Here is a 12,745-nt window from a genome sequence, read left to right on the forward strand (position 1 = left end):
AAAAAAAGGGGTGTGATTAATCTTTCCAACCTTCGTAATGTTGCAAACTACAGACCACAGCCTTTCTCAAAATGTTTTAAAAAGATAGCTCTGAGAGGTTAAATTCCGCTTTCAAAATGCAATCTTCCTCCGAGGGACAATTTTTTTGCGTATCCAGACATGAGCCATCATTGCTGGGAAAATGAACAGTTTCCTACCTTTTGGAATCTCTGTGGCGGGGCACGTATACAAAAAAAAAATACAGAGAAAATTGGCATCAATGTCAAGCACCTTCAGATGTAGTTAGTGTTAATACTGCCCCCAGCATTTAGCAACTAATACTAACTTAAGAGTGTCCTCGGTGCGCCATTTTTATTGCAAATAAAACATCTCACTTCACTGGCAGTACAAAGAGGAAAGCTTTCGTACGTAAATCAGGATGGCATTCAAAATATTTGATGTGTTTCCAGAGCCATTTTGTCAACTTTTTATTGATAACAATGGCTGGGATTTTCCAGTCCCATCGTGGTTGGATCCGCCACAGGGGGATGCAGCAGGCCGGCCAACAGTCCACTGAATTTCGGTGGGACCAGGTGATTCCCTGCGGCATGCAGGGCCGGAACATCCCGCCCAATGTCTTCAGTGGACAGCAAACGAGAGGGTCATTGAATCATACAACACAGGAGATCAGCAGCCCGTTGTGCTGAAGCCAACACTTTGAAAGGGCTGTCCAAAGGTGGTAGTATGACTAGCGGTACTACGGTACCTGGGAGTGTAAGCTGCTATTGGTGTGGAAGGCTCGCTGCCCATTGGCCAAAGTGTTGTCTTCTCATTGGTCGAGAGGAAGGTAGCTCCACCTACGAGGCGGAGTATAAGAACCCGTGTTTCCCAGCAGCCATCGTTCTTTCTGTACTCATGCTGCTGGGCACACTTCTTGTAGATTAAAGCCTTCGATTTGGACTACTCCTTCATTTCTGTGTTCATTGATCGCGCATTACCAAGTAGCCCCACTCCCTTGCCTTTTCTACTTTGCCCTGTAAATATTTCGTTTTCCAAGCGTATACTCATTGAACAGCTTCATCCAGCCGCCCAGCTAGTGCATTCCAGATCATAACTCAGCTAGATGTTTGTTGTCACTGGTAGATTAGTAATCTAGCAAGACGCAGCTTCTCATCCTTTACAGACCCTGATGATTTGCATGTCATTGGCTGCAATCTGTACTGCCAGATTACTACCCAGTTACTGAAGATAAAAATCAGTTTTCATGGCTTCAGGAACAGAAGATACAGATAAATCTGCTTGCAAGGATTTTCATCCTCAATAAATAGTATGCACTCTTGCTGTGTCCATTCATAAATATTATTTTTGCTTATGGTTTTTGATCTTTGAGTACGCCTATTACCCTGGCAGGCTACAAGGGGATCTTAAGTACTTATTGATTCTAGATTCTTTGCCCTATTGGTGTTTTAATTGGCTGTAAAACTGGTCTTTGGAACTGCTTTTCAGTCAATCAAGGGTTAAAATTTACTTATGCGAGAACCAATTGCAGAATGAAAGACAGGGGGCTGGATTCTCCGCAGCCCTGCGTCAAAATCACGGTCGGCGCGGGGGCGGAGAATCCACTTTCACGCCTTAATCGGGTCCGGCACAGGTCCGCCGATACTCCAGGCCCCGAAAATCGGCGTGACCGCAGAGTACGCCGCGCCGCCGGGGGTCCATTGCCAGAGGCCAGCCCAGCAATTCTCCGCTCCCGATCAGCCGAGTTCCCGACGGCGTGGAACTAACCACCTGTTGCCGGTCGGGATGCTGGCGTGCCGGCTGCGGACTCAGTGGGGGGGGGGGGATCGGAGGTCAGGGGGGAGCCGATAGATGGCCGGGCATAAAATCCTGAGGAGCTTTACCCCAAACAAGCCATATTTGAACTGGAAAATTCCTACTCACGGTAAGCGTAAAAGTGAATCTGTTTCAGAAAGTCTATGGGCGCGGTTCAATGAAAAAGTTTCCGAATGTGGTAGCGAGGGGGAACTGCTGGGAGCTTCATGATGCTCAGAGCGGCAAGGCCGGCACCGCAATCCAACGTTAATTAATGAGGCCCAAGGGCTTCTCGTCGCAAATGAAGGCCCGCCAGCTGATTCACTGGGGCCACGCTCGCCAGCCCCCCACCACCCCCCCCTCCCCCCCGCCAAAAAGCTGGAGCAGTACATAAACTGCCCGTACGCAGCCAACCCCACACAGCTCGCAACCATGGCAACAAGATGACTGGCCTCACGATTCGGGGATGCAGGCCTGGGGAAGCTCCGAGAGGTGGTGGAGGCCAGGAGGGATGTCCTCTTCCCCCCGAGGGTCCCAGAGGGTAAACCACAGGGCAGCCAGTGCCGCGTGGGAGCAAGTGGCAGCGTCCGTCAACGTCACCAGGAGAATCGGCACCCAGTGCCGCAAGAAGATCAACAACCGACACTGGGCCGCACGGGTGACCCACCTCCCCCACCCTCCGGGAATGTGCCTGACCCTGTGCCTGCTCATCACCCTGCCGTGGCTCACCCATGCCTCCCCCCTCTCCCCCCCAAGATACAGGCAGGGGTCAGACTATGGCACAGATTGAGGAACACCGGCATCAGCTCTTTGCAGGTTATCATCACTGCATTGTCCTTGAAAGTGACACGCTGGCAGTGCTGACAGTTCCAGCACCATGGATTGTGTTACACAGACTCTGGGAGTGTGGGAAATGGGGGCGGTGGTATAGCGATGACGTACTAGGCCATGTCCTCCATGAAGCAGGAGATGACGAGGGCCTCCCTGACACTCGCTGCTGCCGCCTGTGCTCCAGCTGGTCCCCCGGTTCCTCCCTGCGATCGTCCTAGACCCTTCTGGTCCGGCGCCTACTTGTCATCCTCCCCCTCGCTTGTTGCCACATGTTCCTCCTCTTCCAGTACGTCGCCCCACTGCTGTGCCAGGTTGTGGAGGACACAGCAGACCACCACAAAGTGGGCGACCCTCTGGGGGGTGTACTGCAAGGCACCACCAGAGTGGTTGAGGCATTGGAACTGCATTTTGAGCAGACCAATGCACCGTCAATGACAGCCCCGGTGGCTGCATTAGCCTCATTGTATTGGGTCCCCACATCGGTCACCGGCCTCCTTCTGGCATCATCAGCCAGGTCCTAAGCCGGTACTCCTTATCTCCCAAGGGACAACAGACATCCTGGGGTGGTCCTCGAAGAGGGCGGGTATGTCTGACTGCCTCAGGATGTAACTGTTGTGCACACTCCATCGGAAGCAAGCACACACGTGCATGATCTTCAGGTGGTGGTTGCACGTGAGCTGGATGTTCAGGGAGTGGAACTCCTTCCTGTTAACGTAGGGCACTTCCTGGTGGCCGGGCGACATGCATGCTATCTACTAGCCCCTGGACAGGGGGTAATTTGTTGTCCTTAGTCCATGTCAAAGTTTATACCGTTTGTCGCCTGGGCAAATAGGGCATCCATGACCTGTGGGCTGTAGCTTGTGAGATCCCACACAAGTCCCTGCTCGAGCCCTGGAATGATCCTGAGGTACGGAAGTTCAGTGCTGCTGTGATCTTTACGGCCACCGGGAGCTGGTGTCCTCCTCCTCCACATGGTGCCAAGTCCACATGGACAAGGCACAGGTGCCACACATTCTGCTTGTTGAGGCGGAGCCTCCTGCGGCATGCGCTGTCCGTCATCTGCTTAAAAGACCAGAGATGCTTGTACACCCTGGGCCGTCACGGGCCTCCCCCTCTGGGTCTCACCCTGGCCTGATGGGTGACCGGGTCCTCAGCGTGTGAGGCAGGGCCCTGTTCCGGGCCGCCGCCTTGAGTTTCTGCTGACGATGCTGCTGCTGTCGCCGCTGCCTTCTCCGGCACCTGGCTGCCAGCAACATCACTAGGGCAAGTCCTGTGGAATCCGAAATATCGTCCATACCGTTCAATGCCTGTAAGGAATTGGGAGAGGGTGTGAGACTATCAACCAGTGATGTCTTATACCTTGGGACCTTCCATTTCCCCATTGCTCCACCCCACCGTTCACACCTGCCCACGCACGGCAGCTGCAGCGGGGGCCCTTGCTTACCGGACCCCCACACCTGCACCCAGACACCCGAGCATCATGTTACCTGGACCGGGCGTGAGTCCCCTCCCCATTGCACTCCCCCATCATCCGGCCAAGGATATGCCCCCAGGGCTGGGGCCCTTCCCCTGGGTGTTCGGATGTTGGTTGCTGGGTCTGTGGTCTTGCCTCCCAGTCTTCAGTAACGTATCCAGGCATCACGATTGCGATGCTCGGCAATAAGCCCCACATCCTGTGTGGCATTTTACCCACGCAAATCCATCTGGGGTGTGTGAGGTGCTCATTTAACTACGATTGCCAATTCCTTATTAGGAATAGTCTTCAGCTGCAGGGCCAGAGGCCTCCACGGTCACTGGGAGTTATATGTTGTTGGTGGGGCAGACAGGCAGGGACTAGGGTTGCCCCCATAATGGGTACATACTATCCAGGGGTTGACATGGTGTAGCCATGCGCAGTTCCCCCCCCCCCCCCCCCCCCCAGCAGAAGCCATCTCCACCAGTTCCGATGCCCTCCCCCCACCAAGGTGGCCCTCCCGGCCCGAGGCTGGACCCCCCGGTTGCCCCCCTCCCAACCCTCTCTGAGCACAGGGGCAGCCAGCCCAGTTCCCCCGGGCTCTTTGTCTGTGGGTGAAGAGCTCTCAAGCTCTCACTCGAGTGCAATGAGGCCACTGAATCACGCCCCTGTAATTAGAGCAATGAAGTTATCCTTGATACTTCAGCACAGTTAGCACCACTTCAGCATGGCCTTGGTCTTCCAGAGCCAAGGAAGAGAAGCCCATCTAGGGTATCTGCTGCTACCGTGTGATCCTTGCCTAAAGTGTGCGCGTGAATCTGCAAATTGGGTGAGGTTGCAGATAAGACATAATGGGATAGAAATTGGGTGCAACGTGTCCATTTTGTTGAATGAAATAGGTAGAGTGCATATGAATGTAATAATGAAACACTGGACGAGAGCAGACAGAAATGGGAGGAGGAGCTATGCATGGAAATAGGGATTTCCCCTATTTCGCCTGGATCGAGGCGCTGCACAAGATCAACTCCACCTCCTATGCCGGGCTAAGCCTGATGCAGCTCAAGGTGGTGCACAGAGCACACCTTACTGAGACTCGTATGAGCAGGTTCTTCCCGGAGAGGGAGGATAGGTGCGAGGGTGTCGGGGGGGGGGGGGGGGGGGGGGGGGGCAACCAGCCGCAATTACGTGTTCTGACCCTGCACCAGACTTGGAGTTGTGGACCGCCTTTTTTGAGGCCATGTCCAAGGTGGGTGGGGATCGAGATGGAGCCATGCCCATCTGTGGCGGTCTTCGGAATGTCAGAGCATCCAGAGCTCTGGGCAGGGAAGGGGGTGGACGCCCTGGCCTTTGCCGCACTGATGGCCAGGCAGAGATTTCTGCTCGGCTGGAAGTCGGCAATGCCACCCAGGACCCCGGAGTGGCTCTCACACCTGGCTGAGTCCCTGCAACTATAAAAAAATAAAATTCTCGATAAGCGGGTCCGAGGAGAGATTCCACGGCATGTGGAAGAAGTTCACAAACCTCTTTGCAGACCTGTTTGCATGCATGTGCCAAACCAGGAAGGCGGACCATCCTAACCCCCCTCAAGAACTCAAGGAGGGAACAGGACATCCTCCCCGCAAACCCTCACCCCCCCCCCCCCCCCCCCCCCCCAGCAGAATGAATGTAATTATAAACGATTACAAGAATCCTGATAGCAATTGCATATACAGATGTAAAGTGGTGTATAATGTTTATTGCTAAACGTTAAAGTTCCAATAAGAACAACTCTGTTAATGTAAAAATTGTAGGGAAATGATAGAACTAGGATGACTGTCACAGATGCGGTGGCAGCTTGTGATATTTGTGTTGGTGTTGTTATTGTTTCTATAGTGTTCTGTAAAGTTTTCATATTAAGTGCAAAAATTCCAACAAAAGTATTTTCAAAAAAAACCCCCAATGGAACGTAATTTACCCAACAGATGCTGGTCCCTTTGTTAAATGGGTAGATATTTAAAAGAGCTCATCTGCCTCTCAAATAAGTAAATTGTGACCTAACATGCTGAAAGATCTGCTTTCACCTTCCTTGTGCCCCACCATTGGTAACTGAACTACAGACATGTAGGTCATTCCTTCTCTCGTGGAATTGCCTTGCTAAACCCTTCAAACTCTTAATTTCCTCCTCACTAAACGCTCCCTTTGTAATAGCTTTTAAAGTTTAGGGGCAGCACGATAGCACAAGTGGATAGCACTGTGGCTTCACAGAGCCAGGGTCCCAGGTGCGATTCCCCGCTGGGTCACTGTCTGTGCAGAGTCTGCACGTTCTCCCCGTGTGTGCGTGGGTTTCCTCTGGATGCTCCGGTTTCCTCCCACAGTCCAAAGGCGTGCAGGTTAGGTGGATTGGCCATGATAAATTGCCCTTAGTGACCAAAAAAAAAAGGTTAGGAGGGGTTATTGGGTTATGGGGATAGGGTGGAAGTGAGGGCTTAAGTGGGTCGGTGCAGACTCGATGGGCCGAATGGCCTCCTTCTGCACTGTATGTTGTACAATCTACGTCACCTCCCCAGTATCCCCTTCTTTAGCTGGGCTCTAATCTTTCTACTTTGCCTTTGTAAAGTGTTTGGGATATTTTCCGACATTACAATCGCCATGTCAGGGCACTTCCATTTCAAATAAAAATATAAGAGTCCTTGTCAATAGATTGGTGGCCATAACAGATATAGGGTCATACATCCAATTGTATGAATTCTGGTAAGGAATAAGATCTCTGTCTGTTTTGTTTATATTTACAAAGTATTGTATAACAGGAGGCGTTGTGACGCATCGGTACTGTCCCAATCACTGGAACAGAAACTTTGGGTTCAAGGAAGGGGTGTTCATAATGTGGTCAGACAAGTTGATTATCAGCCTGGACACCCCTCCGAAATGCCTGATGGCAAGGGGTTAAGTGTGGGAGTGTTTCCTGGTCAGGCATGCTGCAAAAGGCAGTACTTTGCCCAGAATCATATGGACCAATCCAATGGAAGTCCCTGGTTGTCCACGACCTCTTGAGGTTTGATAACTAAAGGAAAAGGGTTGTTATGATCATCAAACCAGAAACTCCAAATGAAATTGGGTAGGCTGGTCAGATTCCTATGTTCAATGCCAAGATACACTGTGGGCGCGATTCTCCGCTGCCCACGACGGGTCGGAGAATAGCGGGAGGGCCTTCCCGACAATTTTCACGGCCTCCCGCTATTCTCCGCCCCCCCCCCTCCGACCGCCCCCGACACGAATCGCTGCTCGCCGTTTTTTACGGCGAACAGCGATTCTCCGCAGGCCGATGGGCCGAATACCGCGGAGTTTACGGCCGTTTTCACGGCCGATCACACCTGCTTTCAGCGTTCGTGAAAACGGCCGCAAAGTGCCCGTCCCGGACAACCATGGCACCGATTGGCATGGCCACACCACGGCCATGCCAAGGGTGGCATGGGCCTGCGATCGGTGGGCACCGATCGCGGGCAGCGGGTCCGATACCCGCGCACTATTTGTTCTTCCGCCGCCCCGCAGGATCAGTTCGCAGGGCGGCTGAGGGGCATGACGGCCCGCGCATGCGCGGGTTTGACGCGTCTGCATGATGACGTCATCCGCGCATGCGTGGGTTGGAGCCGTCCAACCCGCGCATGCGCGGATGATGTCATCGTGTGCATCAGCCGGCGTGACGCTTGGCACGCGGACTTAGCGACGGTCGCTAAGCCCGCGATGCCGGGCTTCACGGGGCCCCGCTACTAGCCCCGCCCGGGGGGGGGGGGGGGGGGGAGAATCGGGTCCCGGGAGGGGGCGCGGAGGCTGCCGTGAAACATGGCCAGTTTCACGGCAGCCTTTACGACTCGCCGCATTTGCGGAGAATCACGCCCTGTAGGTTTCAACAACATGTAACTAGTCTGCTATTTTGGCTCATTTATACTCTAGCTGCTTCATTTTCATGTTCCGATGCACATTGTGTGATCGGTCAATGTTTTAGGAGTAAAATATAAAATTGGAATTTGCTGGGACCTTTTTATATAAAATGCTACTGCTTTACAACTAAACCAGACCAGAATGATGCATCACCGAAATGCCGTCTCCCTGAGCGTAGTTTTATCCTGAACTGCTTAAAAAAAAGACTAAAACAGCCTGATTTAACATGTTGTATTTCTGTAACGTTCTTTCTGTAAGCAAAGCTTTAAAGTCAGCAATTTAAAACGCAGGTTTCCATTTTAGTTAAAACCAATTAAAATGACGAGCATTAAACTATTCAGCCAGGAGGGAAATATGAATTTTAGGTTGAAACGCTACATTTTTAACAGTGGTCAACAGAGGAGACGAACAAAAACTTGGTATAAAAGCAAAACACAGCAGGTGCTGAAAATTTGTAATTAAAGGAGAAAAATGCTAGGGGGGTGGGGGGAGGAGAACTCAGCAGCTCTGGAATGGATCATCATCTGTAACATCTCTGGAGTGAGAAACAAAGTTTCCAGTTGGTAGGACACTTCTGATGGATTCCAAGCGTTAACTCTGCTTCTCTCTCCACGCATTCTGCCAGTTAGGCCCAAGCATTCTATTTCTAAGGGAGCGGCACAGCGGTTAGCACTGCTGCCTCACAGCTCCAGGGATCTGGGTTCAATTGCAGCCTCAGGTGACCGTGGAGTTTGCACTTTTTCGCCGTGTCTCTGTGCTTTTCCCCTGGGTGCTCTGGTTTCCTCCCACAAGTCCAAAGATGTGCAGGTTAGGTGGATTGGCCATGCTAAATTACCCCTTAGTGTCCAAAAAGGTGGGGTGGGGTTACTGGGTTACGTTGATAGGGTGGAGGCATTGGCTTAAGTAGGGTGCCCTTTCTTAGGGCAGACTCAGTGGGCTGAATGGCCTCCTTCTGCACTGTCAATTCTATGATTCTAATTACAAAGAAACTTGTGGGGCCGCGCGGGAGGAGGAGAATGACTCACTCAACTCAACACATCCCCAATTTCACCCTCAACTCACACTGGTCTACTTACAAAGTCATCTGCTGTTACATCAGGAGGTTCTGAAAAACAAAGAATCCCGTGGTGAGGTGTTTAACAATGACATCCTCGGGGGTCAATTAAAATGACCGTCGTAAAACACTTCCAGGTTGGCAACAGATACCCACTCAGAAAACCAAATCTCAACAGCTCCATCCCCAAGAAGTAGCCATTTCCCCTTGGCCAGAGTTCCTCAAACTGAACTCACCCACCAATCACTTTGAAGAAACAAATGCTGCAACCACTTACACATTTCACTTGACACCTAAGGCAATTTAACAAAAACAGTTCTGCGGCGCTGAGGACCCGGGTTCGAATCCCGGCCCTGGGTCACTGTCCGTGTGGAGTTTGCACATTCTCCCCATCTCTGTGTGGGTTTTACCCCCACAACCCAAAAGATATGCAAGTTAAGTGGCCATGCTAAATTGCCCGTTAATTGGGAAAAAAAATAATTGGGTACTCTAAATTTTTTAAAAATTAAATAATGCATTACAATTACCCCCCCCCCCCCCCCCCCCACTTCAGAGTAGGCAAAACTGTGGCATCACAGCGCCAGAGTCCCAGGTTCGATTCCCCGCTGGGTCACTGTGTGAGGAGTCTGTATGTTCTCCCCGTGTCTGTGGGGGTTTCCTCCGGGTGCTCCGTTTCCTCCCACAGTCAAAAGACGTGCAGGTTAGGTGGATTGGCCATGATAAATTGCCCTTCGTGTCCAAAACAGTTAGGAAGGGTTATTGGGTTACGGGGATAGGGTGGAAGTGAGGGCTTAAGTGGGTCAGTGCAGACTCAATGGGCTGAATGGCCTCCTTCTGCACTGTATGTTCTATGTTGTAGATGAACCCATGCGTTAAGTTAAACGCTTGCCCTAACATTTAAATAAGACTGCGGCATGCAGAGGGCAAATCCCTGTCTATTTTCTTATTAGAGCACCTTAACAACTGGATTAGATCACCCTCACTCCTATATTGAAGGAGTGTGAGCATATCTTCATACACCATTTGTAGCGGCTTTACAAGCTTTCTGAGGCATCACTTCCCGTGGCGAGTAAGTCCTGGAGTGGGACTTGAACCCGGGACATTGCAGCTTACGGGCAGGCATGCTACCAACTGATCCATTCTCTGCCCACGTACCAGTGGTTAGCCTGCCTGCGTGTCTGTTCCCCTGCTCCATCGGCACAGTGTGGTTCCAGAAGAGAAATTCCGAGTCGAAAGCGTTGATATCAGGACCGATGGCTGTAACCTTATCCCTTGGGCTGGATGGAGGCTTCCCTGCGCAGCGATTCCAGGTCAGAGAGGGCCCGATTTCAGCTGCTCATTCGGGGTATCGGAGCTGCCTAGCTATAAGAGCTGAGGCACAGGGTGGGGGGGGAGCAGATTAGTTGCTGGTTAACTTTCAGGCCGGCAGCATTTACTGTCAGACCCAGGGGGGACAAAGTGCTTTTTGTGGCGACCTGGGTTGCTAGGGAGCTGCAGACACACAAAAAAATCCTCAGGCATGAACTAGACAAACAATACTCCCACAATCCGTGATCTATCACTTAGATACAAAGCTTTCCTGGGTCTCGCCGTCTCCTTTTTGTCCACCTGAAGTGCTGGGGTTTAATTTTTTTTGGTCTGCTCCCAGGGACACTATCTGATCTGCTGGGAAATCAGCTCCAGGATCTTTTTTGTTTGTTGCGGAGAGAACATCAGCCACGAACGTCATAAAGGAAACATAACGCAAATCAGCAGAACGTGCCTTTGTTGTTTTAACCAGAGGGGAAGTTAAAGAACAACAAAAATAACCCGAGTAGAAATGCATGCAATGGAAATGCATAGTCCAGTGAAACAAATGTTCGTTCTGCTGCTTTGATTTTTCTTATTAGCGACTCCGCCCCGTTTCGAATTCTGAAACGGATTTATGGTCACACGGGTAGAGTAACAAAGATTGGGAAATATGTTACAGAGGAACAGGTTGGCTGAGTTTTCGGTAGCGCCATCTGATGCTTGAATGTGGTGGTTCTCTGCTGTATCAGATCCAACAAGGTACATCAGAAGGCTAAGAAAACCTGGGGGAGAGGGCGAGGACGGAACTGTTAACTCTGTTTAAATTTCAGAGGGTGCTGCCAGACTTGCTGAGACGCTTCAACATTTCCCGTTTTTATTTCAGATTTCCAGCATCCTCAGTGTGTTGCTTTTCTAGCTCAAGAAGGCCATTGGGGACACAACAGGTTTCCGGTGGCGGCTATGAAGGAGTAAGTCGCACATTTGGTGGCTCCCGCTCAGGTCGGACTTTTAGATTTTTTCCCCCCGATTTTTTACTGGACTTGATTTGAAAAATTGATGAGAGGGGCAATTGTGAAATGAATTCCCACATCGGTGCATGGAGAGGTGGACTAGAAGTACTCGTAAAGGCAGAAACAGAAAGACAGAGAAGGCTTGTGCTGAAGCTGCAGCGGGAGACAGCATGGTGGAGGACCAGACCTCTGGCTTGTCGACCCAGCAGTCAACGGAGCAGTTGATTCAAGTTATCCAGGAGGGCTTTGCCAGGCAGAAGCAGGACTGCGTGGACCCGATTAAAGAGGTAATTTCGCGGCTGGAACTTAGATTGGATGCACAAGATCGGGCGATCCAGAAAGTACTGGATTTGCTCTGTTTACTTGGTTATAAATATGGCGGTCCGTATGGTCGCCTTCCCTAGTCCTAATTATGTTTACACTTAGAGTCGCCAGGTATCTCTCGATACCGCCACAAGGTTCAAACCCGAATACTGATCTAATACACCAGTTAGTTAGTTCAAAGTCAATACTATTTATTTACACACACAGTAGGATCTACATATGCACAAAGTACTACAAACTAAACTATCTCTAAATCTAACACCTATACTTAACTTCGGGTGCCCACTCAGTCAGAGGAACAATGGCCGTTGTTCGGATCTGAGGCTGTTGGGTTCGAAGAGATACAGGAAAACAGCTAAGGTCGTCCGTCTGTTAGCGAGCGTTGACCTTGAACTTACTTGCGTCTGGTGGTGCTGGTGGAAGGGTCTCTCCGCTTTGAGAGCCAATTCCAAGAGAGCAAATCTCTCGTGCGGGTTCCTTCTTATACCTGGAGGGGCTTCGCGCGCTTTTAGGCGGGCCTTAAACTTGGCCCCAATTAATTGGGCCGCTTCTTGATCACTGGTATTGATCTTGACCAATAAAGGGGTGGGTGCTCTGATGGCTGGGCGTGTCTTAGGTGGCCGTTGACCTGGCTTTGTTTGTGCTTTCGGTTTGGGGAACTGACGCCGGGATGTCTGCAACAGTATCAACTACCTGAGTGTTAGTCCTTTGTTTCCCGGAGATGGGCCATCAATATGCTAATCGACCCAGAGTTTCGATTCCGTCTGGTAACTACGTCCCGAATATACATTCAGGCACTGTGCCTGCTTGTTTTCCTAACATTGTCCACAGTTCCCTACATTCTTTGTGAGCGTCCATTTGTATTCTGGAAGTGGCCATCCAAGATGGCTACACTGGCTGACCAGGAGGAACATCAAACAGCGGTGGAGTTGGAGGTGGGGATGCTGAGAGACCAGCAGAAAAGGCTCCTGGAGAAGGTGGAGGACCTAGAGAATAGATCCCGCCAGCAGAACTTGAGAATGGTTGGGTTCCCGGAGGGATCCAAAGGAGCGGACGCTGGGGCATACTTAGCAG

General features: G+C 51.1%; 1 protein-coding gene across 4 annotated transcripts in view; it reads right to left on the minus strand.

Moving 5' to 3' along the window:
- Positions 1-10,868, minus strand: part of LOC119972762 (regulator of G-protein signaling 22-like) — a 142,011-nt gene extending 131,143 nt beyond the window's left edge. For all 4 annotated transcript variants that reach the window (XR_005462150.1, XM_038810088.1, XM_038810089.1 and 1 more), the window contains exons 1-2: positions 10,203-10,868; positions 9,070-9,098 (exon numbers count right to left, since the gene is read on the minus strand). Coding sequence is in view for 3 of the 4 variants with exons in the window: in XM_038810088.1 (XP_038666016.1) it covers positions 9,070-9,098; positions 10,203-10,242 (69 nt within the window). In the remaining variant the exon portion in view is untranslated. The remainder of the gene's footprint in view (positions 1-9,069; positions 9,099-10,202) is intronic.
- Between the last annotated feature and the right edge of the window lie 1,877 nt (positions 10,869-12,745).

Source organism: Scyliorhinus canicula, chromosome 10, assembly GCF_902713615.1.
Source record: "Scyliorhinus canicula chromosome 10, sScyCan1.1, whole genome shotgun sequence".
Taxonomy (NCBI): Eukaryota; Metazoa; Chordata; class Chondrichthyes; order Carcharhiniformes; family Scyliorhinidae; genus Scyliorhinus; species Scyliorhinus canicula.